We start from the raw sequence: 26971 nt of genomic DNA, 5'->3' as shown, positions 1-26971 counted from the left end.
ATGATCTGGAAGTACCCGTTCCTGCTGGTAGCCGTATGGTTATCAGTTGGAGACAACACAGTGGTGAGCGGATGCTTTACTGTGGCAAGCATGTTCGAAGAGAGATACCGCAATTCCACGACACCTCTTAAGGCCTACACATCGTTGATGCCAATCATCTCTGAACGAATAGAATTGACATCAAATTGCCAGAACAGTACTAACCAGACCTTCGAGTGGACAGTCGAACAACGGCAGGGTCCTATATGGCGTAAACTCTATGTTGCCAGTCCAAATGCTAAGGTCTATGACCTTGCCATGTGTGAACTTGGACCTGGATTCTACAAACTGTCTTGTAGTCTGGCTGTTGTTTCATGGGGCGTGAGAACGATGCGCCAAGACACGATGTACCTACATCTTATAGACCCACCTTTAGTTGCTGGGATAGAAGGAGGCGAGAAGTTGACTGTAAACAGTGATGCTGATATTTTCTTAGACGCCGTTTCTAATTCATATGATCCGGTGATAGGGTACGGGAAAGAATACCATCTTGCTTTTTACTGGCAGTGTTTTAAGGTGGTGGAGGGCAACCTGAAAAAGTATTTAACCCCACTGAGTGATGACACGTCGTACCTAAGCGGTGCTCGGTGCACGGTTAGCTTCACGTCCACCGGTGTCGTGACAGTCTCTGCGTCGTCTTTGCAGCTCAATGCCTGGTTCTTATTTGAAGTTGTTGTTTCCAAAAACGTCCGGTCAGCAAGAGCTATTCAAGCCATACACATCGTAGACGATGCCAGACCAGAACTCTTTCTGTAGTAAGTATACCTAAACGTATTACTAGCGTGCCAAAATAAGAATGAATGAATGAATGAATGAATGTTTAACGACACCCCAGCACGAACAATACATGGTAATGCAAACAAATAAAGTGATGATCAACATCAATATAAGAATTCAAGATTTAAATACAAACAGTGTAAAGAACTGTGCAAAAATACAAATATCACAGATAGATACAGACTTTTACTCAAAATTTCAATTTTGTGCTGTATTGGCCAATCTCAAAGAGAATGTTACACCCCTGCACCACGGTGAGGTTACAGCACGCGAAGGGGTACTAGTGTGCCAATCCCAGTCTCTGTTCCGTTTCCAAGTACATGTACTGGCATGTTTTGCTAACCTGTGCTATATTGCAGTCGTTTAGTAACGTCTTTGTTTATCCCACAGATCCCAATACTTTTTTTACCAATAATTTCCGTTTCATACCCGCTCAAACAAAAACAGTTTTGAAATATTCTAGATTATAATCACACTGCATTAATTTTTTCAAATAAAAAATGTCTCGCTAGTATGTATTATCATGTCATCCATGCTTCATATACATTTATAAAAAGTGTTCGTTTTAAAAGTAGTTACTAATTTTAAAATGTTCTACGATGGCCTAACAACGTTGCTTTCAGCTGTAAGTGGAACTGTGAAATGAAGAGATCTAGACGAGTCCGCATGATCTACGACACACGCTTAAACTGCACTAACTGCACGGACGACGAACTGACAGCGGCAACATATCAGTGGGACCTGTACAAATATTATGGGGCTAACTATGGTCTTGTTCTGTCAGGTTTGTACACATGTTATTTCAAAGTAGTTGTTCTAGTTGCCGTCATCGAATTAGTACTAGTAATAGTAGAAGAAGAAGAATAGTAGCAGGATGTGTTGATGTCTTTCTTGTTGCGTCTGTTGTCGGATTCAGACTTACGTATTCTATATTTTAGGCTTCCCCCTTTTAGGCCATCGGCTACATAGGGTTCTCGTGGAATTAAAATTAACAAGATCTGGTGTATTGAACATGATAGGCTTTTTTTTCACTCATAATCCGAAATATAGATCTCAGATTTGGGCTCGTTAGGAAAATAGTGTTTACTTTATAGGCGTGCAGATTGAGGCTCATTTTGAGGGTTAAGTGGCAACTACCGTACTACCAGCTAATTTTTGTATTTGTTGATAGCATTTGCCCAAATTACATTATGGTGGCTAAATTGGATTTTCAAGATGGCTGCCATAAAAACCTATTAGTACCAATATCTCAGCACCCATGCCACCTAGGATCGCAACTAAAAAAATTAGGGTCAAGGAATGCAGTGATATAATTTCAAATATTACTAGCTAGATTTGTATACAAGGAACGAAATATGGAGAAATATTATTCAGGAAGACAAACGTCTATTGTGCATTACCAGCTTCTTGCTGAATTATCGTTGTGTTTTAGATAGTCTTTAAGAAGAAACTGTACAAAGAAAACAATGTTTTGTTTAACAACGCACAAAACATTATGGCTTCGAAAATATGGTCACGGACCACGGAGATAATTAGAGATGAAACCCGCTGCCGGCTCTCCATGGATTACCTTTTTTGATATGCAATTAATTAATTCATGAGAACGTACTTGAAATAGAGAATATATTGTAGTCACGGCATAGATTAACACAATTAATAATTGTGCAATATGCAGAGGTATATAATATTGAAGATGATTTGTTGATTTCCTACGCCACTGCACAGGCATTGTTTTTTTCTCAATTAAAACTATATTTATCACAGTAACAAATAAATTTCAGCTGACTCCAGTGCACTCTGTTACCGTATCGCCTCTACACTTAACAGTTCATTTCCATTTGGTTAAAATGCCATTTGGTCGAACAATAAAGTAAATTATAAAACATTAACGAGTGAATTGCTAATCATCTAACGGTTACATGCATTTGGACTAGTCAACGAGAATAACGGGAAAGATATAGCAATAACATGTTATAAAGCTATTAGAAAATATCACATTTTAATTAACATGTTAGTGAATAATACTAGAGGAACAGTTTGAAAGTTTCAATGTCAATGTGTGATTAGTGTCAATGATATCAGAGTTTAATATTAATATAGTACAGGAATACATCTTGTTTAACATGATTATTACTCAGTCACAAGGTATTTAAACAAATGCAAAACAAATTAGAGACATCTCATTTAACTGATTAGTTAATATAATTAATCACTTTACCAATTTTACTATTAGCACCCAAACGTCCCAAGTAAAGATTGTACCGACTTGTCCATTATTATGCAGGTAATGCTATGATCTTAAATGCTATGATCTTATCTTTAAGACCAATTGCAATGGATACGTAGACATAATGGGATGACACCCACTTAGCTTACTGCAGGTCTTCGAGGCTACAGGTAGAAAGGCTTTCGTTATCAAAATTCCATCCCCACCCCTCTACCGAGTGGGTGCATTTTGGTAACTGTTCACTGGTGAGCCATAATTCATCTTGGTAGGCAACCTGTTTTGAGTGCTGCAGTCGGGCATCCTGGTGTAAATGAAATGGATTCTATTATTTTCCCCTTGCTCCGTTAACAATTTTGAGATCGCTGAATTTATCATACAAGATAACTGTAATGCGTTTCAGTAGCTGGAGATATGGACCATCTGTATCTGCTTTGGTGTAAGAGTTGAGTGCTATATTGGTAAAGACACAGGTCACATCAGGGTAGCAGTTCCATGCACACCAGACAGTTATTATTCAAGCAAATGTTCGTTCAATGCCACCATGTGACTAGGAGGAATCAGACACCACACTTTTAATTCATGTGCAGAACATTATTATGAACGACTGTACCAGCTATCTTGTGCGCACTGTTAACACAAATATATCTGTCGTCCCAATTGGACAAGATCCATAACTTTTTACCTTGGGTAAAACAAATGTGATAATATGGTTTGCCTGTGGTACAGTTAAATACTTTACATATCATTACATCAATGGTATATATGACGTCCTGGGAAAAGAGATATACATGTGCCTGCTTCTTTTCCATAGCTTAACATGATATACAAATGTAAAAGGACCGCACGGGGTGCATGAAAGTGTTACCCTGATGTGACCAGTGCCTTTACATAACACCCGTGCCTTTTCCTTACACCAAAGTACTAGTATATGCAAATAATTCACACTCCAGCTCTTCACCGTAAGTTTTTCTTAATAAGACCAGTGACTTGGAACATGTTGACGTAGCAAGGAATATGTTGTACTGCCAGAATGGAACAACATTGAAATCATTTCATCACCTTAGGATGCCTAACTACAGCTCCCACTATTGCTCAACCTGTGATTCATCAGTGGATAGAATGAATAAATTGCGTCTACTCCAAAGGAGTGGGGTGGTCTTTTGATAAAGCCAGTCCTGCGTTCCTACATGCAGTACCAAACGTGTGACCCTCAAATACTGCAGTATTGTTACAATAATCTAAATGTGTGTGGTAATAGTATATGCTTGCATGTGTGAGAGTGTTTGACAGAAAGTTATTTACATACATAGCTAGATATCTTCAAAAACACAATTAAAGAAATTAACACTAGCATATTTCTTGTGAGAATACAATCAGACACTAAATATCAGGATCCAAAATAGTATAATGCAATGTTTTTAAAATGAATTTGTATTAGTAACCAAGGCATTGTATTAGCTACAACCAGACAAACTACCACAGCTTAAATTGAGTAAATCTAACTTCATCATCGCTAAGAAACAGCATTATTCGCCTGGAGACAACCATATTACAAGGGCTCTCTATTGTATAAACTTGTATAAACTTTTATTAATACCCAAAAATTAATAAATGTTGTTTTTAAACTGTATTATAACATTTCCAAACTTAGTAAAGGCTTAAAATGCCACGCAACTAAAAAGAATGAAGACTTTATAGGAACCAGATGCAAAAATATCAAAATCGAGGCGGCCATATTGATGACGTCATTTGACCTTGTTCCCCAACAGGTATTCTGGGTAATTTTTACCCAGGATCTAGTCAGGACCCCAAATTTAGCTGGTAGTACGATAGTTGCCACTTCGGTAATTTTTAGAGCACTTTTGGGCCATCTCCTGCATGCCTTCGCAATTCGTCAAAACATGGTTCGCAATTCGTAAAAATATGGTTTTCACACATCACGAGTTGACATAAAAATCGTATTCGAAAAACCAAATGAAATATTCTCTATGTATATTATAGTCTGATTAGTATTATGAGTCTCGTAACTCTATAAAGAGTGTGCTGGGGTGTCGTTAAACATACATGCGTGCACTCTTTCATTCATCCATTCACTCACTCTATTTAGCCCGATTGACAAAATGTTTTAATGATATAATGTGTATTTTACTATGTCTATCCTGGAAGAGACTTAAATAATATATAACTATGCGTCTCATTTCAAGTCTCAATTGTGGGATGAATGTGACATGATTTAGGAATATGACCTAAAGTAGTTCACATCCATCAGTTCTAAACAAAATCCTTTGTACTATTTGTAATTGTCTAAAACTCACAACGTGTACATTATTATGACCATAGCGTGCGTGCTTATGCAAATGTACATAAATAGCAAAATAGAAGACATACTTGTTACAATGGTTCGCTGAAGGAAAACTAATTCATCTTATTACACTCACAGGTCCAGATGAAAAAGTTTTCCAACTTGCGGCTGACTTTCTGGATCCAGGAAAATCTTACAAACTGAAGGTAACAGTGTCCAACGTAGGAACTCTCCCGTCTGCGTGGGCGACTTCTGTGTTTATTGTGAGTGGCGAACCTTACGATGGAACCTGTACCGTCAACCCTTTAACAGGTCAGTAACGAAAAATACAAACAGCGATGGAGAGAGAGAGGGAAGGAGAGAGGAGGAAGGGGGAGAAATATACATACATACGTATATACATATACACATACACATACACATACACATACACATACACATACACATACACACACACACACACACACATATATATATATATATATATATATATATATATATATATATATATATATATATATATATGTAGATCTCGTTACAACGACCGTTGTTACAACGATATTTACACAATCCGACCACAAATTGTCGGGAACAAATGTGCATCAGTGTTATTATGTTCATTACACCGGAATTCACACCTTCCGACACCGACAGAGCAAATTAGGAACAAACAGGCATCCGATGTCTGAAAACACTTCTTTACAATGACATTACATAACCATAGATACTGTAGCATGTTGGCAACTTAGAATCGTCGATCTCGTAATGAGCCGACAGTGTCACGTGCTATCCGAGATACCGATGTCTGCTAAATATGAAAATAAGTCTTGAGTCAACCGAATTTTTGTGGACAGTTTGAAATTCAGAACACGATATTGTGCAGCATACCGTTATTGATACCAGTGCGTGATGACAGTTCCATTGTTAAATTGCGAAATGGTATCATCTGTTGTTCATTGTTCATAAAATAACACATCGTCCTCATTGCTCTGCTTATATGTTCAAAGTAACACATTAAACATACATAACCCTTAAAGCAGGTGAGAGGAATAGATTTAAGGTCCAAGATAATCCGTATTGTTTTGTATACAATTTTCATCAAATGAGAATAGAACTTAGACACTAAATTACTTGCACACTTGTATGGAAAAATGTCTGCGAAGGGAAACAGTGTTTCTACTGTAATAAGTCGGCAATAATCCAAGTGACCAAACTGTGTTTTTTATATTCACAATTAATAAATATGCTAATAATAATAAATAAATATGAACAAAGTTTTCAGTTACCAGCTGAAATGGCCGAATATTACTTATTTGCATCTTATTTGTTTAAGAAATAAACAATAACAACCATTAAAATATTAATTACCCTATTGATTGCCAAACTAGCCAATTGCTAATGTTTATACAAAGCGGAAATAATTTTTAGTCTTTTGCCGATAACATATCCCTTAAATTAACCATAAATTTGTAATTTAATGTTATTTTGTAAAAGACTCTACCGAGATGATTATTAAAAAAATGTTATGCCATGGTACGATATGACTTTCAGTTATGGTACGAAATGACCAAGGTACGAAGTGACTTTTTGCAATGGTACGAAATGACCAGGGTATGAAATGACCAAATTAGTTACGAAATGACTATGGTACGAAAGGACCATGATACGAAGTGACTAGCTACCAGTCAACCAATAAAAAGATTAACTTCGAACAATCAAGTCTTTTATTTTTATATTTTGTAAACGAAGCAGGTACCAATCGGAGATGTCTTTAACCAAGGGATGATTATACTGACAGTGAATTCGCCTTGTTTAATATATTTAATAAACACCTTCACCATGCACGTACCTACCTACGTACGTACGTACGTACATACATACATACATGCATACATACATACGTGCATGCATACATACATACATACATACGTACGTACATACATACGTGCATACACATATACATACATACATACATACATACGTGCATACATACATACGTGCATACACATATACAGACATACCTACGTACTTACGTCCCATAGATCGGAGTTTAACTGATTTTGTTTTGTAGGTAATGCTGCTACCGACGACTTCAGGTTCGAATGTAAGAACTGGAAGGACGACGGACCTCGTTACGACCGCAACAAGACCTTGGACGCCGATGAGCCTCTCACTTACGTCATCTCGCAGATCAAAGGAAACGTAGCTCAAATCATCTACACCGGAAGTAAGACTGTCGCGTGTGTTTCTATATGGCCGGGGGGAGGGGGACGTTGCCTGAAAATTTATACATTCGTACATTTAGCATACTTGATTCAACTAGCTACATAGTTATCAAATCCAGCTTGTTATCAGTATTTTGATATCTAGTTGAATTATGGCTACGTTGCTGTAAAAATTATATTTGGAGATGGGTGTGTGTACAATCTCTAGTGAGAGGGCCACAGTCTTTATTGGGTAGGGTGGGGGGCCCAAGCCACATTATTATCTATATTTATATATAACAGAAAAGAAAAAAAGGGTACACGTTTGTCGTCAAGTAGGGGCGTAACCCCCAACCACACCCCGCATCCTCCCCATCCCCAACCACCACCCCCAGTTTGTACGGGCCTGTCAAGTTGTTCCAAATTCTCGATTATTGATCCATTGTATTTATTGGAAGGACTATGTGCTAAACGACACTTTTTTTCATTTCATTTCAACTTATTTTCCTGCTTATATCAAATTAAGGTTCAAGCACGCTGTCCTGAGCACACACCTATTGACTCGCTCTGGGTGGGTGCCGGTACCAGGCTGCGAACCCAGTACTTACCAGCCTTATGTCCGATGGCTTAACCAAGACACCGCCGGTTTCAATCTGCTGACCAATGAGACCGCTAGTTATGGAAGTACATCTGATTGGTCAGCCGATTTGACAAATATTGGCGGTCTGAGTGGTAGATTGATATATATTGTAAGAGAAAGTATTAATGTATTTTTGGACTGTTATATGACCATATGAATTACATGTATAAACTGTTTTATTGCATTAAACAAGCGATACATAATCTAACAGAAACCATTACTGTCTTTTTGGACAGTTATATAACAGTATGAATTATATGTATATATAAATTGTTTTAGTGAATTGAACAAGCAATATCTATTCTAACAGAAAGTATTAATGTATACTCTGCCAAAAAAGAAACGCATAGGCGAAATATTCATGGAATTATCTTTTTAATACAAAGTGGCATAATTTCGTTATTTATGATCATATCACAGTCACATTTGACATGAGTATGTGACAATGTTCTTGCTATGGACTGACGGCAGTGGAGACGTTTTCGTCACCAAACAGCGTCGCACGAGGGCGTTGAAATAAATACATAGTGTGGCTACCAGCAGCAGCAATCACTGCGCGACATCTCCTTGGCATAGACTGAATGAGTCTCTGAATCCAGGCACGTGGAATCCTAGCCCATTATTCCTGCAGTGTATGTAACAGTTGCGGAACCGTCTGAGGCTCCGGGTCACGCTGGCGTACACGTCTGTCCAGTTCGTCCCATAGTTGTTCAGTGGCGTTGAGATCTGGCGATCTTGATGGCCAGACAGCACATTAATGTTCTCATTCTGTAGGAAATCCATTGTTACACGTGCCGTATGCGGCTTGGCATTGTCCTGCTGAAAGAGTTCTCTCTGTCGATCCAAAATGGGAAGCATGTGACGGCGAAGAATTTCATCCCGGTAGCGTACAGCTGTCAGGTTGCCTTGTACGAACTCAAGTTCACTTCTGCCGGTGTATGAGACGGCTACCCACATCATGACACTCCCTCCATCGAATCTGTCAACTTGGGCGACGCAGTTGTTGGCAAAACGTTCATTGCGGCGTCTGTAAACACGTTGTCGTCCATCACGTCGCTGTAGAAGGAAACGTGACTCGTCGCTGAAGTATACTCGCCGCCAGTTTCCCAAGTTCCACCCCTGTACATTCGTGCACCAGCGAACACGTAAATGTCGATGTTGACGTCGCAGGACAGGGCCAACATACGGTCTCCTAGCCCGTAAACCAGCTTCTAGAAGTTGGTTCCGAATGGTTTGTGCAGACACCCTTCTCAAACCAGGTATGCGTCCAGCAGTGTTCGTTGCTGTCGTAGTTCGGTGACGCAAGTGCAGAACCCGGATGTAGCGATCTTGTGCTGCAGTTGTTATGCGAGGTCTCTCTGATGGACGTTCATGTGGCGTGCGATTGCTGACTGCGATTCTCCTAACTGGAGGCGGTCTATTGCAATGTTTTGATTCGGCAGGCATAGTCGTGGCATCTTGTAACTCGTCTACGTCGAAATGGAAATGAGGCATCATTGCGAGCATTGCAGCTTGAAATACCCATCACTACCCCAATCTTTTCCCTGAGTTTCAGGTCAATTCACCAAAATCTTACCATTTCACGACGATTTACTAGAATTGTCGCTTAACGTGCCACAACGTGCGTTAAATTTGTTTTAGAGTGCATTTGGGCATGCTGTCCCATTCCAGGAACATTAACAAACATGGTCGTTCAGCAACATCGTACAAAAAAACTATATTTTGTAAAACCAAACACTTTTCTTCTTTCCCTATCACCTATGAGTTTCTTTTTTGATAGAGTATATTTTGGATTGTTATATAACAGTATGAATTATATATACAAACTGTTGTATTGCATTGAACAAGCATACATTCTAACATAAAGTATTAATGTATTTTCGGACTGTTATATAACAGTATGAATTACACACACACACACACACACACACACACACACACACACACACACACACACACACACACACACACAAACACACACTGTTTTATTGCATTGAACAAGCGATATATTTTCTAACAGAAAGTATTAATGTATTTTGGACGGTTATATAACAGTATGAATTATAAATAAAAACTGTTTTATTGCATTAAACTAACAATTATGTCAAAAGTATTTGTTTTCTACGTTATGTTTTCAGCACTACTTAAAACACATTAGTAAATACTATTTAGTATGTAAATGTGATAACCAGCAACTCTAGCCAATTTTGAAAGTTTTTTTGTTTTGTTTTTAAATTCTAGACGAAGCTACTACGGTCCAAAAGTTAGAAGTCTGTCCTAAAGAAAGTAACTATTTGTGTAAAATTGAATTCAGAATACGGGATCTGTTCAACGCTGAGGCTATTGTGAATATTGACGTTACGGTGGGTATAACTTGGGCCCTATTGGGGTTTTAGGCGTTTTTGTTTTTTGTTGATTTGTTTGTGTTGTTTTTGTTGTTTGTTGTTGGGGGCTATTCTTAGGAGAGTAGGTGTTTGTGATTATTTTAGGCGTTTGTTTTGTTGTGTAGGGTTGTTGTTGTTGGGGTTTTTTCGTATTTTTCTCTTTGGTGCATTGGACATATTTGCCTTTTTCAACTATTATACACTGTGTTTAATTATGAATGAACAATTTGTATTCTCATGTGAGTTTTTATATTCTTACTTTTGTCTCACACCATTTAACAGATGAGTCTTTTTCTATCCGTGGTGTCGTTAAACAGTCGTCTATTTGTTGTTGTGTACCGATGCAATCTTCACTTCAATGAACGCAATTTAATATATTGTTTGACTAATCTGCCAGTACATATTAATATATCGTTGGACTATTCCAACAGTGTGTATTCAAGTTTAAACTATTACAACAGTAAGTATTAATGTATGTTTGACCTATTTTAATAGTATGTATTAATTCGTGGACTATTCTAATAGTAAGTGTTAATGTATGTTTGACCTATTTTAATAGTATGTATTAATTCGTGGACTATTCTAACAGTAAGTGTTAATGTATGTTTGTACTATTCGAATAGTATGTATTAATACGTGGACTATTCTAATAGTAAGTGTTAATGTATGTTTGACCTATTTTAATAGTATGTATTAATTCGTGGACTATTCTAATAGTAAGTGTTAATGTATGTTTGACCTATTTTAATAGTATGTATTAATTCGTGGACTATTCTAACAGTGCAGGTATATTTATAGCTGGACTATTGCATCAGTATACACGTATATCAGTTTATTTTTGGTATATTCTAAAAGTACGTATTTATTTGGTTTTGGTATATTCTTATATCATTTACCTGTTTTGGAAATATTCTAATAAGACGGATATACTTGTTTAGGATCATTCTAACAGTACATATTTATTTATTTCGGGACGATTCCAATGATACGTATTTGTTTTCAGACTATTCTAACTACGTTTATACTTGTTCTATGACTATTCTACGTTTTTGGTTTTGGACTATTCTAATAATACCTATTTATTTGTTATTCTAATAATAGGTAATTATTTGTTTTGGGACTGTTCTAATAATACGTAGCAAATTATTTCAGAATATTACAACAGTGCCTAGTTTTGAATATTTTCATTTATTCTTGCCATGAATGTAAATGTGTTGTTGGAATTTTTTTTTTTTTTTTTTTTTTTTTTTTTTTTTGGGGGGGGGGGGTAGTCTTGTCTCATTCACAGTTCGCGTTTCTTTTATAGTTTCGTATATAATTTGATACTGATTTTACTCTACAGGTCCATAACCCAGCTCCAGATCTTCCACCAGTACCGCTCGAAGACACATACGACCCCGAAGAAGGCAACCCAGTTTTAAGACGTTTCCTGGAAGAAGCTGAGCTAGCTGTTAGATTGCTGAAGATGAGCAGAGATTCCGAGAAAATGGCAAAAGTAGCATCCGCGTATATGTCAGCCATAAACGACATGGTATGTAATGCCTTGTCTCTTTCGGTTTGTACCAGTCACTCTAAGGGTTGTTTCAGATATGGACTACATAAATTAATAATAGTGGATCTCAGCAACTGTAATGGTAACTGAGAGAGAGAGAGAGAGAGAGAGAGAGAGAGAGAGAGAGAGAGAGAGAGAGAGAGAGAGAGAGAGAGAGAGAGAGAGAGAGAGAGAGAGAGAGAGAGAGAGAGAGAGAGAGAGAGAGAGAGAGAGAGAGAGAGAGAGAGAAAGAGACAGACAGACAGACAGACAGAGAGAAAGAGACAGACAGACAGACAGACAGAGACAAAGAGGGGCAGAAAGAGAGAAAAAAAGATATGCACACGGAGAAAGAAAAACAGAGATAGTATGATATATGTGTGTGATACGTTAAGTGATACTTTGATGATAAGACGATGACAGGGCGTGTATATTAACAACGTACTGTCTATAGTCAAACTTGTTCAAGTGGACACCTCTATTAAGCAGTTAACCGACTTAACAGTACAAATTTAAGAAGCCACCAATATATACAGATTTGGGTGATTTCTAAACACAGATTTTATAGTAGATGTAAACATCATCGAGTTTAATATTAATCATATTTCTAATGTTTCCTCTTTGTCATGATTTTAAGGTTTGAGTGAGCCGCCCTGTTTGTGGGAAAATGCATATTTCAACTTATATCCGTGGTATATCCAATTAAGGTTCAAGTATGCTGTCCTTGGCAAACACCTCAGCTATCTGGGCTGTCTGTCCAGGACAGAGGGTTAGTTGTTAGTGGTTAGTGAGAGAGAAGAGGGTGTAGTGGTCTTACACCTACCCATTGAGTCGTTAAAACTTGCTCTGGGTGGGAGCCGGTACCGGGCTGCGAACCTGTACCTACCAGCCTTATGCCCGATGGTGTAACCACGATACCATCGAGGCCAATGCATGTAAAAGAGCCCTGGCAGCTAATGGGAAATGTGGCGGGTTTACACATAGAATTATCAAATGTTTGACCGCCATTAACTGACGATGAATTAATCAGTGTGCTCTAGTGGTGTCATTGTATAACTAAAAGAATAATAATCAACGTTATCATAAACGTGGTTTTCATTTTATCATAGCCCTTTATATTATATTATATTATATTATATTATATTATATTATATTATGTGTATGCTACTGAACGTGTAATACGCTCATTATTATATGATCAGGACCTTATATTTGCATTGTGCAGAGATACGTTCTTGATCATGGATAACAGTTTTGTCGCGCGGAACGATTGTTAAAAGTTTATTTTGTTTAACGACACCACAGGATCACATTGATGAATTAATCATCGGCTATTGCATGTTAAACATATTGTTAAATCTGACACATAGTCATCAGAGGAAACCCGCTACATTTTTCCTAACGAAGCGAGGGATTTTTTATATGCACTATCCCACAGATAGAAAAGCACATACCAGTTGTGATGCAATGTTTGGAACGAGAAAAACCCAAACAGTTGAATGGATCCACCGTGGTGGTTCGATCCTGGAACATAGCACCTCAAGCACCTCAAGCGAGTACTCAACCGACTGGACTACGGACAGATTGATTCATTGACCTTGATTGACAATCAGTAACCCGTGTTGTGTTGTTCATTCCGATCTTCCTTTTCCATTCAATCATTTGTTCATTCCGTTCGTCCTTTTCCTCATTCATTCATCATGCATACATATATTCCCTTTTCATTCCTTTTACATATTTGATTTCTGTGTCTACGACGTACCTGTTTCAATTTATCTTTATCAATGGCAGCCATTACCAGAGGTCACATCTGCTTCCATCGCCGATGCTGCTGTTGCTGGTGACGGTGATGTAAACAATGTCGTAGCTAACGCTCTGACATTCCTGACATCTCACAGTCCAGATATGATTCGCACCCAAGAGGTACATGTCTGTTTGCTAATGGCACATCCAATATTTTATTCTACGTACTCATTTGGTTTTGGGGCATAACCCTGACAAATCATTTATCTTTTGTCTGTGTATTGGCAGATCCACAGAGTGTCTGGATAGAGGAATAGTCTTTCTTCTAATTTAAACAGTATATTAAGCTCTTAACTTGAATCGGGACATAAATATGATGCATTGCGTGACTGACTGATTAATGCTTGACTGAATGAATTGATGAATGAACGAATGAAGAATGAAGATATAATTGATGTCCTCGACGAATGAATATAAATGAATGAACGAATGAAACACTGAGCTAATCAACACAGTGGTATGATTCGTATTAAAATAATAAAAGGACCAACAAAAACGCCAAACTTTTAATTTTGAGTAAACATGCTCTTGTTTTTCTAGGCCACAGCGGTTTTAACCAGTGCCACCCTTGAGGCCATCGAATTGCTAGTGTTGGCTCCATATACTGTCGGGCATGGCAACATCGACAGCAACGGGATCGTGTTACCTACCACAAAACCATCAGTTGAGATCCTCATCATGTTAACATCGGCGTTGTCAACGACCATTGAAAAACCGGAAATTGTCATGCCTGGTATTGAGGTGACCAGTTTACAGATTTGCCTTCCACGTTAAATGTAAAAACAAAAACATGTCCATTTTCTACATTAAATGTAAAATTAGCATATTCATTGCAGTTCTTTTCACAATAAATGTACAAAATGTTTATTGTAGGGTGTTTTTTCGCTAAATTTAAACATAGCATGTTCATTTCAGTTTTCTTTACTAAATGAACGTAAATATTTGCATGGTAGTATTGTTTTCTATAGTAAACAGGGCCGTGTCTAGGGGGAGGCAAGGACCACCACCACCACCAGAACGACGCTTTGTTTTCCAGAGTCAATGTGAGAATAACAAAACAAATATACTTCTACAAAAATAAGATTTCGACACTTCAGGACATTGTTTCATCAATGTAACAAATATTAACTGTGACCAACATGTACGTAACACATGTGTAATTATGAACAATTGTGACACATAATTATAACACATTATAACGACATTGCATACAGGGGTCAAGGTGGGTTCAAATGTAGGGAGAATTACAACTCCATTTAGAGCACAGGATCTAGCCCAGTCGACAGAGTACTCGCTTCAGGTGATTTTATCATAGGACCGATGGAACCGTTCTCTGACTGCCTCAACCTGTGTTCCACTACTGGTATATCAACGGCCGTGGTGTGTGATCTCCTGTCTGTGGGAAAGTGTTTATAAAAGACCCCTTGATGCTAACAGAAAATGCAGCGTTTTCCTGTACGAATACATGTTAGTATCATCAAATATTTGACATCTAATAGCCGATAATTAATACATCAATGTGCTCTAGTGCTGTCGCTAAAGATATTTGTACGAATAATACATGTTATTCTTTTTGTTTCCTTGTGTAGTCAAATGTGTCGAATGGCCTAAGTACACTAAGTAAAGTCTTCATGGAAACGCTCAAACACACAAGAGATATCAGCCAGATTGAGTCTGCAATGAAAGGTAATGATTAAATTACACTGAATTAAAGCAATATTTATTACGTAGTATATCAAATAACATCTCAACGGGACAAGTGGGGCTTGACAAGAAGGGCGGGACAGGTGGGGCCGGACGTAGCTCAGTGGTAAAGCGTTCGCTTGATGCGCGATCGGTTTGGGATCGATCCCCGTTAGTGGTTCCATTGGTTTATTTCTCTTTACAGCCAGAGCACCACGACTGGTATATCAAAGGCCGTGGTCTGTGCTATCTTGTCTGTGGAACAGTACGTTAAAAAGATATCTTGCTACTAACGAAAATGTGTAGCGGGTTTTATCTCTTAGACTAAATGTTACAATTACCAAATGTTTTGACATCCTATACCTGATGATTATTAATTCAATATGCTCTAGTGGTGTCGTTAAACAAAACAAACTTTAACTCACCGGTACAAAGTTTGAAGTGTACCTAACTTTGAATGTTAAATAAGACCATGCCTGCCATTTGTGACAGGTCTTGTCATAAAATTTGGTTTTATTTGGCCAGTAAATTACTGTAATTTAATTTATACTAGTATTAATGTGGCAGCTACTATTGTGTTTCAAATATGGTCGAGGTCCTACTAAAATTAGAATGCCATTTCTTTTCACTTTTTTTTTGGTGCGAAACCAGAGTAGTCAAAGATGCCTTGAACTAGCAGTTTTAAACACCCATTGTTTTCTTACAGGGACATTCTTGAGTTTGCTGCAATTTTTAAGCTGTTATCGACTGACAGAGACTTTTTAACGATTGTAATTACATATCAATTAGATTTTTCTGCATAAAATATTAGTGTCTGTATATTAAACGTGTTTCTGGTCGTTCTAATATTTGTACTAGGTTAAATTTCATTTTATTTCATAAAATATTATTTCGTACGTACGAAATTATTTGAAGTCAAAATCCAGTTTGGGCTTCTTACAAATATATAAAACATTAATATGTTTAACAATAATGCAGAAAAAATAGCATTTCATTCAGTTTTACTCGTTCCTCCAAATTTTGATAACATATTTAATTATACTCCATACCCACCAAACGCTTTAATGATTTTCTGTTCAGTAATTCCTGTTTCGATTGAAATTAAAGAAATCCTAAGTTTATGTTCAGTGTGTAAAAACAGCTCAAGATGTGCATAAAAAAGAAATGTTTACCCATATTAAAGATGTCGTCTTATAAAGGGTTTAGCTCAGTCGGTTGAGTGTTTGCTTGACGTGCTTGCGTCGCAGGATCGAACTACCTCGGTGGATCCATTCAACTCACTGAGTTTTTTCTCGTTCTAAATAGTACACCACAATTGGTCAAAGGCCGTGGTATGTGCTTTCCTGTCTGTGGGAAAGTGCATATAAAAGATTCCTTGCCTAATGTGTGTGTGTGTGTGTGTGTGTGTGTGTGTGTGTGTGTGTGTGTGTGTGTGTGTGTGTATGTGTGTGTGTGTGTGTCCCACGTTTTGGAACATTTCTACGCCCGTGATTAGGTTCACACACATTAGGAAAAATGTAGCAGGTTTCTTCTGTGGACTACGAGTCAGAATTACTAAATGTTTAATATCTAATAGCTGATGATTAATTAATCAATGTGCTATAGTTGTGTCGTTAAATAAAACAAACTTTAACTTTTATAAAGGAGTTGAGAAATTATATTTTATTGATTAGTATGACAAAATCTTTAATAAGTCTACTGGACGTTAGTAGTGTGTGTGTGTGTGTGTGTGTGTGTGTGTGTGTGTGTGTGTGTGTGTCTTGAACTAACAGCTTAATGCACTATATTGGAAGGATACAATGATTAGATACATATACGTATCATATATTAGCTAGCATATCCAGTGTAAGCAAAATATGTCATATTTTTCAGATCACATAATTTCAGAATTTGATAACTTTGCAAATTAGATGTAAATTAATCGAGGTCACGTCACTACGTTTATTGGCAGTTAAACAAACGTACTAGGGTGACATTTCATAATTGACGTATGCATTCATCAAATAAATACATTTCAATAGCAACTTTACACGAAAAGCTGTACAGCTTTCAGAAAACAAAATACGTTAAACACTAGTTTATTTTTATGTAATGATCTCCAAAATGCGTGATTTGAAGGGTTTTTTGCTGGGGTGTCGTTAAACATCTATTCTATTCTATTCTATTCTCATTTATTGTCAGTTGGTGATATTGCCTTCTACAAGACATTATGAAGACATTTTCTACTTTAAACATACGCATATAAATCATTGTTATTTAAGACGTATTATCGTGGTCCTAGGGGCGACTAACCATTCAACACTCGTGAACCTAATCACGGGCGTAGAAATGTTCCAAAACGTGGGACACACACACACACACATACACACACACACACACACACACACACACACACACACAGAGAATGAAAATGATTGACAGAAATAATGTTCCACAGTGATTAATCGACCTTCCTGAAAATTGTCAAAATCGAGAATGATACCCCACGCACGAGTACGAGGCAACTGCGTGATGCGTGTGTAAACTATGAAATATGCTTCGGTGTGTTGATAAACAGACCTGAACGTTCTTTACTAGAATGTCTGTGGTCAAAACGTATGTTCTGTCTAACATTAATATTTCAGGTTCTCCTACCTTTTCTCAAGAGTATATATAAACTACTGCTACTGCCCCCTCCCTCCGAAGACACCCCCCCCCCCCCCCCCCGCTTCCGACGCCAGTGCTAATACTTTGGGTAACTGTATTTCTGAAATAAAACGGTTCTTTTTAAAAATGTTTAGTATTATGCAGAATTGCAGGTTAAATGTTTTCATGTACTTACCTTTTGTGACACCCTATAGCCAATGTGTATATTTGTGCTGGGGTGTCGTTAAGCATTTATTCATTATTATTATCATTATATCATGCCCAAAAAACACAAAGTAAGTCATTTATCAAAATGAAAATTTCACCTTCTATTGACAAACTGAGTTTGTGCTTAATGTCAATCTTCGGCATTATACACTATTTTTCGCTATTGCACTTCAAAAAGTGTGACACTGTTTGGAGGGAGTGTTGGGGTGGGTTGTTTTATGGGGTGGTGCTTCGAGTGTTTGTTCTTTTTCTTTTTTCGGTTTATTTTTCGTTTTGTTTCTTGTCTTCAGTGTTGTTATTTCGATTTGTGATTTCAGCAATAGGAGACGCAGAGAGCAGACTGAACAACATCCAGGCAAATGATGATATTGTGGAGGATCTAGATGACCTGGACGGTGCTAAGATCTTTGTGAACAAACACCTCACTAAGGGAGAGCGCATGTTCAACGACTTCGAAAGAAAATACTTGAAGAAAGTCATCAAGACAAAACGTCAGATTGAGAGACAGAAGAGGCAGCAACATGTACGTTGTAATCAATGTGACAGATAAAACAGTCTGGTGTTCACCTTCTGTTGCCTTTACGTTATTGTGTTAACCAGGCATACATGGTTTCATTCATAGTAGTCAGATGGATAATTATACATTATGAATCTTTCAAAAAGGCTGTTTTTCGTAATATGACCAGTGGCATTCATACACACACACAGATGTATGTATGTATGAATGTATGTATTGATGTAAGTGTATATTGTATGTATATCGAGTTTTACTATTATATAGATATTAACGCACTCTCGCAGGGGATAATTAAATCCTTTCTGGCTGTTGCAGGGACTCCAAACCGAGGCACTGAATCGCCCGCAACTTGCAGACTTGCCACGATAGTTCTGAGCTATCGAGTCATCCTTAAAAAGAATGCTCTTTAACTGAACTATATGCATGTGTGTATGTGTATGTGTATGTGTATGTGTATGTGTATGTATGTATATGATTTGTCACAGGAGTTATATATGACACACATAGATTTTGCATAGGCCTAGTTTTGATTGGATAGTTCTGCAATTCAGTACAATTATTTTCAGTGACAGTCTTCACAAACTAAATATACGCTTTAATATTGAAAATTTAAAAGTATATCGTCTCCAAGTGTTTGAAAATGCAGTATTCTTATATTCAGATAACGTTTTCACAAAGTAATTAGATACATTTTAGGAAATTTAAATAACAATTTTGAAAGTCTATCTTGTACTAGAATGTTTTATCACAGTTCTGAAACTTGGTATTATGATTCTTTTGGGAAGTCGAAGTAAACTAATAGTTAAATGTTTTGGAAGTTTCGGATCTTTTAATTGTTACAAATTTTTTTAAAAACGTAAATTGAAATTTAACATTCAGCATTTGAAGGAAGGAAATGTTTTATTTATTGACGCTTTCAAAACATTTTATTTATGGTTATGTGTTTAGATTAGATAGATTTGTCATTTTTTGAATTGGTATTAAATTTAAAACTTTTAAATAGAAATTTAACATTGAACATTTACAAGTCTATTTTCTCCTAGACTTTTGAATGTATAGTCTGAAACTCACATTATGAAGTTGGCACAAACTAATTAAGATATATGTTTTGAAATTTTGCTTTTTTATTAAATTTTATACAATTTAACTGAAATTTTGAAAGTCTTCCCTCTCCAAGAATTTTGATCACGGACAGTCTTTAAAATCTAATAGGGAAATTTAGGAAACTTTTAATTTTTTAAATGTGTATTAAATATGAAGCATTGAAACATTTTTGTAAACTTTAAAACTAAAATTTGGGAGTCTACCTTCAAGAATTTTTATCAAATAGTTCTGTAACTTGGTTTCATAATTCTTTTGGGCAGTCTTCAGAAACTGAAATATTAGGGTAGCCTTTATAAACTAATAGAGAGATATTTTGGAAATTGTCGATTTTTATTAATGGTTTTAGAACTTAAACTGAAAATTGAAAGACTATCTTCTTGTAGAGTTTTGTTTGGACAGTTGACACACTTAATGATGATTCTAAATAATAGTGAGATAATAAGCTTAAAACTTGTTTTTATTGTTAAATGTTTTATACTTATATTGACATTTAACACTGAAAAGTTAAAAGTTTATTTTTTCCTAGAGTGTTCATTATATATTTCTAAAACTATTGTACAATTATTCTCATGGTCAATCTAATACAGAGAAATTTTGAAAATTGAAAACTGAAAATTTGTATCAAATGTTTAAAAATTAAATTAAAAAATTTAGCATCCAGAAATATAACATTCAACACTTTTAAATTTGTATCCGATAGTTCTGATACTTGGTACTACGATAACATAAATAGTGCTATCGATGAGGGAGACATATTGGTTTAAATAAAATGGAAAAAATGTGTACATTATGCAATAGAAAAGAAGTAGAAAATGAATTTCATTTCATTATAAATTGTTCACTGTATGAGACATTAAGAACTATATATATTCCTAGAAAGTATTACATTACGAGATCCTTTTATATGTTTTCTAACTTAAGGGCAACAAGGAATTAATATCTTTAAAAAAAATTAGGAATCTATATTGTAAAAGCATTAGAGTGTAGAGAAGCGGAAATTGCATTACTTTAAACTGAAATATTGTGTGTTTAGGTAGACGCTTGATGTATAACGACATGTATCATATATGTATAATTTACTGTATGCTACTATACTTGAAAATGCTGTTACCTGCACCAGGGGCCAGTTGTTCAAAGAATGGTTATGCTGACCACGGGCATTTATAAATATCTATTTTTTCATGTGTATGGTGTTTGTGTCCCGAGTGATATAGTCCTCAGTAGTTTCGAGCTTTAGGGAGTGACAAATGAGAATTGTTTCATGAGGGACATAGACATGGTGCGGGTGGTGGCGAGTTTAATATCATATTTATTACTCATAATTGATCTCGATTTGTATCACTCACCTTGTTTAGTTGGCGTTCATGGAAGGTCATAGTAATCGATGATATGTTGTAAGATATTTTGGGTTTTTTTTTTTTTTAAATATATGTATAAAGTAAATGTTTCCATTTTGTGTTTCTAAAACAGCTGGCAAATCATTTGAATAACTGGTCCCAAAATATATCAATATACGAGTTCTTGTATATATGGATGTCCATTGAGCCAATTCTCGTTCCAGCTAGTGCACTATGACTGGTATATCAAAGGGCGCGAAATGTGCTATCCTGTCTGGGATGTGGCATATATAGGATCCCTTACTACTAATGGAAAGATGTAGCGGGTTTCCTCTGTAAGATTGTAAAAATGTTTGACATCCAATAGCCGATTATTAATAAATCAAGGTGTTTTTGTGGTGACGTTAAAAAAAATAACTTTAAAATAGTATTTGGTAAAAACATAGAGTTGTTTTGTAAATTACATATTAAGTCATTAAGATTTTATATTACTTCAACCTGATCAGATTATAAATACATTCAGACAACTCTGTTCCAAAATTATAACAACTGCCAAGTACAATTCCACTATATATTGCAGCCAAGATATGTGGTATTCAAACATCATTCTTTTTTGTAGTTAATCTCAAAATATACCCTAGTGTCAAAATTTAAAATTAAATAGCAGAGCTCTTTAGGCCTCTTGGTTAGCTTTGTATTCATCACAAGTTGGCTTTAGCTATAGGGGATCCAAATATTATATTACGAAAGGGTGCCACTGCCAGTTGTACTTGCAGGGTTGTGAGACGAGGTAGACAGATAGTAAATTATTTATATGATGTTGTTCTACTGTGGTATTTGTGTCCACAATTTCTCCTCTCCTCTCCCCCCCCCCCTCCCCCCCCCTCCCCCACACACAGACACTTCTACATTCGCAATTGCGTAGATATTTTTCTTCTAATTTCTCTAGTAAATCATCAAAATGACAAGAAATTATATATATTGTATTGAAAATAATTTATTTCATTTTAAAAAGTAATGTTCAAATACTTTTTTCGGTATACCCCTAATTTCATTGTAGATTGGAAAAACATTTGGTAATTCAGAAATCATAACAGGCAGCATATTTGCGCTAATGGGCAGGATAAAAAAGAAAACTCTGGACCAGGAAGAATTTGGTTTATCTGTTGAGGAAGAGACTGCGCAAAGTATAGTCAACAGTAGTCGAGCACCCTTGAACGGCATAAACTTTAAACTGGATGGTCTAAAAAACGAGACGACTGGAAACAAGAACCCTGTAATACTCAAAGTTAGTATTCATGACAATTACTGTTAAAATGTTTCAAAACACGCAAGCATTTCTTGTTTCTATAATGAATAGGTATCTCACAAAGAATAACCAAGAGTGAGAGTTAGAAAGTCTGGACGTTATAAGATGTGTGATAGCAATGGGCTCTGCTAAACTAATAACATAATCGTTGGTTGATAGACTATTTGCCATAAATTATGTTTTATATCTATACTAATATATGCATGTACTAGTATTCATTTATTTATCGTTTATTCTTATTCCTCGTATGCAATAGTATTTTAAAAATATGACATATAATTTCCAGTTATGAAAAGATATTTCGCAGTGCTTGAGAGCACAGGAGTATGATGAATGCATCTTATAGTGGTAGTTTAATAGAATGCTTCCTACAAAATTATATTGTGTGTCTATACTAATACATCCAGATATTCGTGGTCTTTTATAGTCATTAATCGCTATCCTCAACAGGACACCATAGTAAGAATGGAGTGGTCATGTTTACTAATGAAAAACGGTGATACATGCTATATGTAGCCATTTCACTCAGGCAGCTACAGCCATAGATTCAGCAGGCCTTAGTACTTGTACTTTTGGAGGAATGACGCCACTCTTCACAAATATACCTTCAAATATTGATTAGTAGCAATATGCGACCATGTTAGGCTCTTTGTTTGTTAACACTATACAAACTAGAATATTAATCCAATAAAATATACCATAATCTACGTATGGTGGTCGTCAGCCTAGAGTAAATAAAACGAAATGCATGTACTTCACAATATTTCCACACACAAATTAAACTGGTATAAACACACATTCTAAGTAACATGTTAACAGTGACCAGTACCAAACACATTTGTCATAACCACATCCATTAAGGTTTTAGGCATACCCGGTCCCCCGTTGTCCCGCTTCTGGCATGGCCAGTGGTGGTGGTGTCCAGGGTAGAGGGGACAGTTTTGATCTATTTACACATCGTTCAAATTTTTATTTGCGGCTATTTTATTTTTAACAGTTATTATGATGCCATTTTAGAACAGGCTTTTCAAATATTATTATATTATGTATTTAATTGTCTCTATATTAAGCATTTAAATTTCGAGGGATATTTTCAGAAAGGGTGGGTTTTTATCCACCAAAAATAATCACGCCTAAGCTCACAATGCATGCAACACACACTACTATTATGTTAAGCCACTCGTTGCACTCGCCCGCAACAATTACAAACCAGGCTACTTCTCTTTTGTTACATTACACCAACCTTAATACATAAGTATGTCAATAATTATAACCTAAGCTACTTCTAGCTTGTTATACTAACCGGAACTAATTTCTTACAATATGCCAATAAAGTACGCAGAGACCATGTAGCTGAATATATTCAAAATACCCAGAAAGATGGTGACTATTTACAAAATACTATATTTGGCTTGTGAAAATGCAATGTCTATACTAATATATCCAAGTTAGCATGTATTCATGTAGCACACTGTTGTTGCATTTTACCACAGTTTGACACCCAATAGCCGATGTATTTTTCGTGCTGGGATGTCATTAAACATTCGTTCATTCATTCATTCATTCGTATTCATGTAGAGTCCAACTGGAAGGGACTATAGGTTTGTTACCATCCTTCAATCTCTCTTCTATCCGTCTGTCTCACATAGGTTTCCAGACTTTTTATTCGCTATGCCTCTATTTATTGAGCTGGTATTTTGTGTATAGCTTTATCATATACTGTTACAGAACAGTTTGGTTTACAGTGCGATTAACTCATTGTTATCAGTAATGACCCTTGCATTTAAGATATGCTAAAATTATTTATTTAAATCCTTGATGTTCAATATTTAGCTCAGGGTCGTCAAACGCAACATCTACACTGATGGGGACAATGCCAAGCTCGTCAACTCGCCTGTCGTGGTTGCCCGGGTACAGAAAGAGGACGGCTCTCTAGCAGAAATCTCAAAACCAGTTGTCAAACAGGCTGATCCGGTGACCTCCCCGTACAAGCTCATCACACCCCTGTTCATTAAAGAAGATGCTGCTAAACTGTTCTACCACAGATTGTTTTACAGGAGTCTTCTACTAAATATCTGCTTATCTGTTCTTCCGATTAACGACATCAAACTTGTTTACGACATGTTTCTTAGAACTGGTACACCACCCACTGACATCACGTTTGACCATTACACTTCCTACAAGGAGAAAGAGGGAGAGTCTGGAATTAACTACTGTATTCCTGCAGGCATCCTAAAGCGTACGGGTGTAGTCTATCTGGGGTTGCGACCTAGACTAAATGAAGGTATTTATTATTATATATTTATATACTCATCTACAAACTGATAACAACTGTTCAAGTGGTATATTGTCACTATTATAAGAGGAATACGAGGCGGTGCTCTGGCATAGGGGTGGCTAACTGAAGGATGGTCGTCCTATGGTTCACGTTAGTTATCATTGGAGAGTATTCCCAAAAACTAGTAATATCTCTCAATATTGTGCTTGTCACATAATGTATTCTGACATAGAAATTGTATTGAACGCAATGGAGTAATTAATGGTGGTGTGCAATCTTTACCAGTACAGTCGTTAACACAGTGATAGGCATCTGGTATGGCACTTAACCGTGATCAGATATATTTAAAGATCTTTGAAAATACAGCATCAGTTCAGTTCATGGGGAGCTGATTGTCCCAGACACTCGTCTGATAACAGAATGCTTGATCCTGAGTCTGACAGAGGTATATGTGTGTAATATAGGATATTGGTCCTCAACTGGAAATACAACTAACAGAGCTAGGGTATATATATATATATAGATAGTCGATCCTCAACTGGACAGACAGCCCACGTAGCTGATACTTGATCTTCAATCAAACAGATAATCCAAATACTTCCATGTGTCTGCCCATAGAAGGACACTTGATCCGCAACTCTGCAGACAGCCCACATAGCAGAGGTATCTGCCTATAACAGAATATCTGGTGCCTAACTGCAAATACTCACTGTTCTTCAAGGCACAATATTTCAAAACCTCAACTATCGGAAGTCTGTTCACGTACTTTTCAGCTAGATAACTGATTGTTAAGTTCCATGACATATATCTACCTAATCAAATACCATAACCTAGCACTATAATTAGTTACCTTTCCCTCTCAGAACGGGTAACTATTCACCACATAACCGATTGATGGTTCAGGTGAATATAAAGTTGAGTATCTGACACACGGAACAAATCAATGGGTGTTTTCTGTATATATTGACTATAAGTAGTGTTAGGGTTTGTTTTGTGGTTTTGTTTTCTTTTTCTTTTGAGGTTTTGTTTTGTTTTGCTTGGGTTTTTATTTTGCTGTTATTATTATTATATATATATATATATATATATATATATATATATATATATATATATATATATATATATATATATATATATATATATAGTTGTGTGTGTTGTTGTTTTCTTTTTTCTTTTGTTCTTGTTTTTTCTCTCTATTATTTTTATTGCATGGATCCCATTTTGATGATTTGTTGTGCTGACCCTACATCCTATTGTTTACAGAAGAGAAAAGATGTACATATTTGCAATGAGATGGGGCTTTTTTAATGCTTTCTATACTTTCTACTTCTTCTCTCTCTCTCTCTCTCTCTCTCTCTCTCTCTCTCTCTCTCTCTCTCTCTCTCTCTCTCTCTCTCTCTCTCTCTCTCTCTCTCTCTCAGACTTACTACCATCTCTCTACAATTTTTCTGTCAGTCTGTCTCTTTCTCTCTCTCTCTCTCTCTCTCTCTCTCTCTCTCTCTCTCTCTCTCTCTCTCTCTCTCTCTCTCTCTCTCTCTCTCTCTCTCGTATGACAAGGTATGTACTGATGTGTTGTTTTTCGTTTCCTATAAAGCAGACGATGCTTCAGGTCTAAAATCCACGACGACCTCTAACGAGTCCAGTGTTCTCGAGACTCCATACATGTTTAGAGTCACTACAATCGGATGTTTCGCCTGGGATGCACAGCTTCAAGACTGGAATAGCAGTATGTGTGAGGTATGAGATATGATTATTTGAGTTTGGGGGGAGGTGGGGTAGCTGCAAATATGGGCTATATGTCATATGGCTAGTTGAGGCTGGGAAACGAGGGGAAGCAGCACATGGTTGTACTATACCAAATAAAATCTCATAGGTGATAATGTTATCGTATATGGTTAAAACACTATGAAACATATCAACCAAACTATGATCCACAAATTGCAGTACTACAACCCCTCCCTCAAAGTATTAACTCAAGAAATT

General features: G+C 36.5%; 1 protein-coding gene across 1 annotated transcript; it reads left to right on the top strand.

Annotated features, from left to right (window-relative positions):
• On the top strand, positions 1-26731 carry LOC121378731 (sperm receptor for egg jelly-like). The gene is made up of 13 exons (XM_041507017.1): positions 1-794; positions 1440-1600; positions 5484-5657; positions 7417-7572; positions 10431-10552; positions 11916-12104; positions 13896-14027; positions 14448-14648; positions 15497-15593; positions 18761-18966; positions 22462-22689; positions 24544-24994; positions 26583-26731. The coding sequence occupies exons 1-13, from the start codon at positions 1-3 to the stop codon at positions 26729-26731; spliced, it is 3060 nt and encodes a 1019-aa protein (XP_041362951.1).
• The last annotated feature ends 240 nt before the right edge of the window (positions 26732-26971 follow it).

This window comes from Gigantopelta aegis, chromosome 8, assembly GCF_016097555.1.
Source record: "Gigantopelta aegis isolate Gae_Host chromosome 8, Gae_host_genome, whole genome shotgun sequence".
NCBI lineage: Eukaryota > Metazoa > Mollusca > Gastropoda > Neomphalida > Peltospiridae > Gigantopelta > Gigantopelta aegis.
Note: the sequence above shows the minus strand (reverse complement) of the source record. Positions and strands in the feature narration are given on the sequence as shown.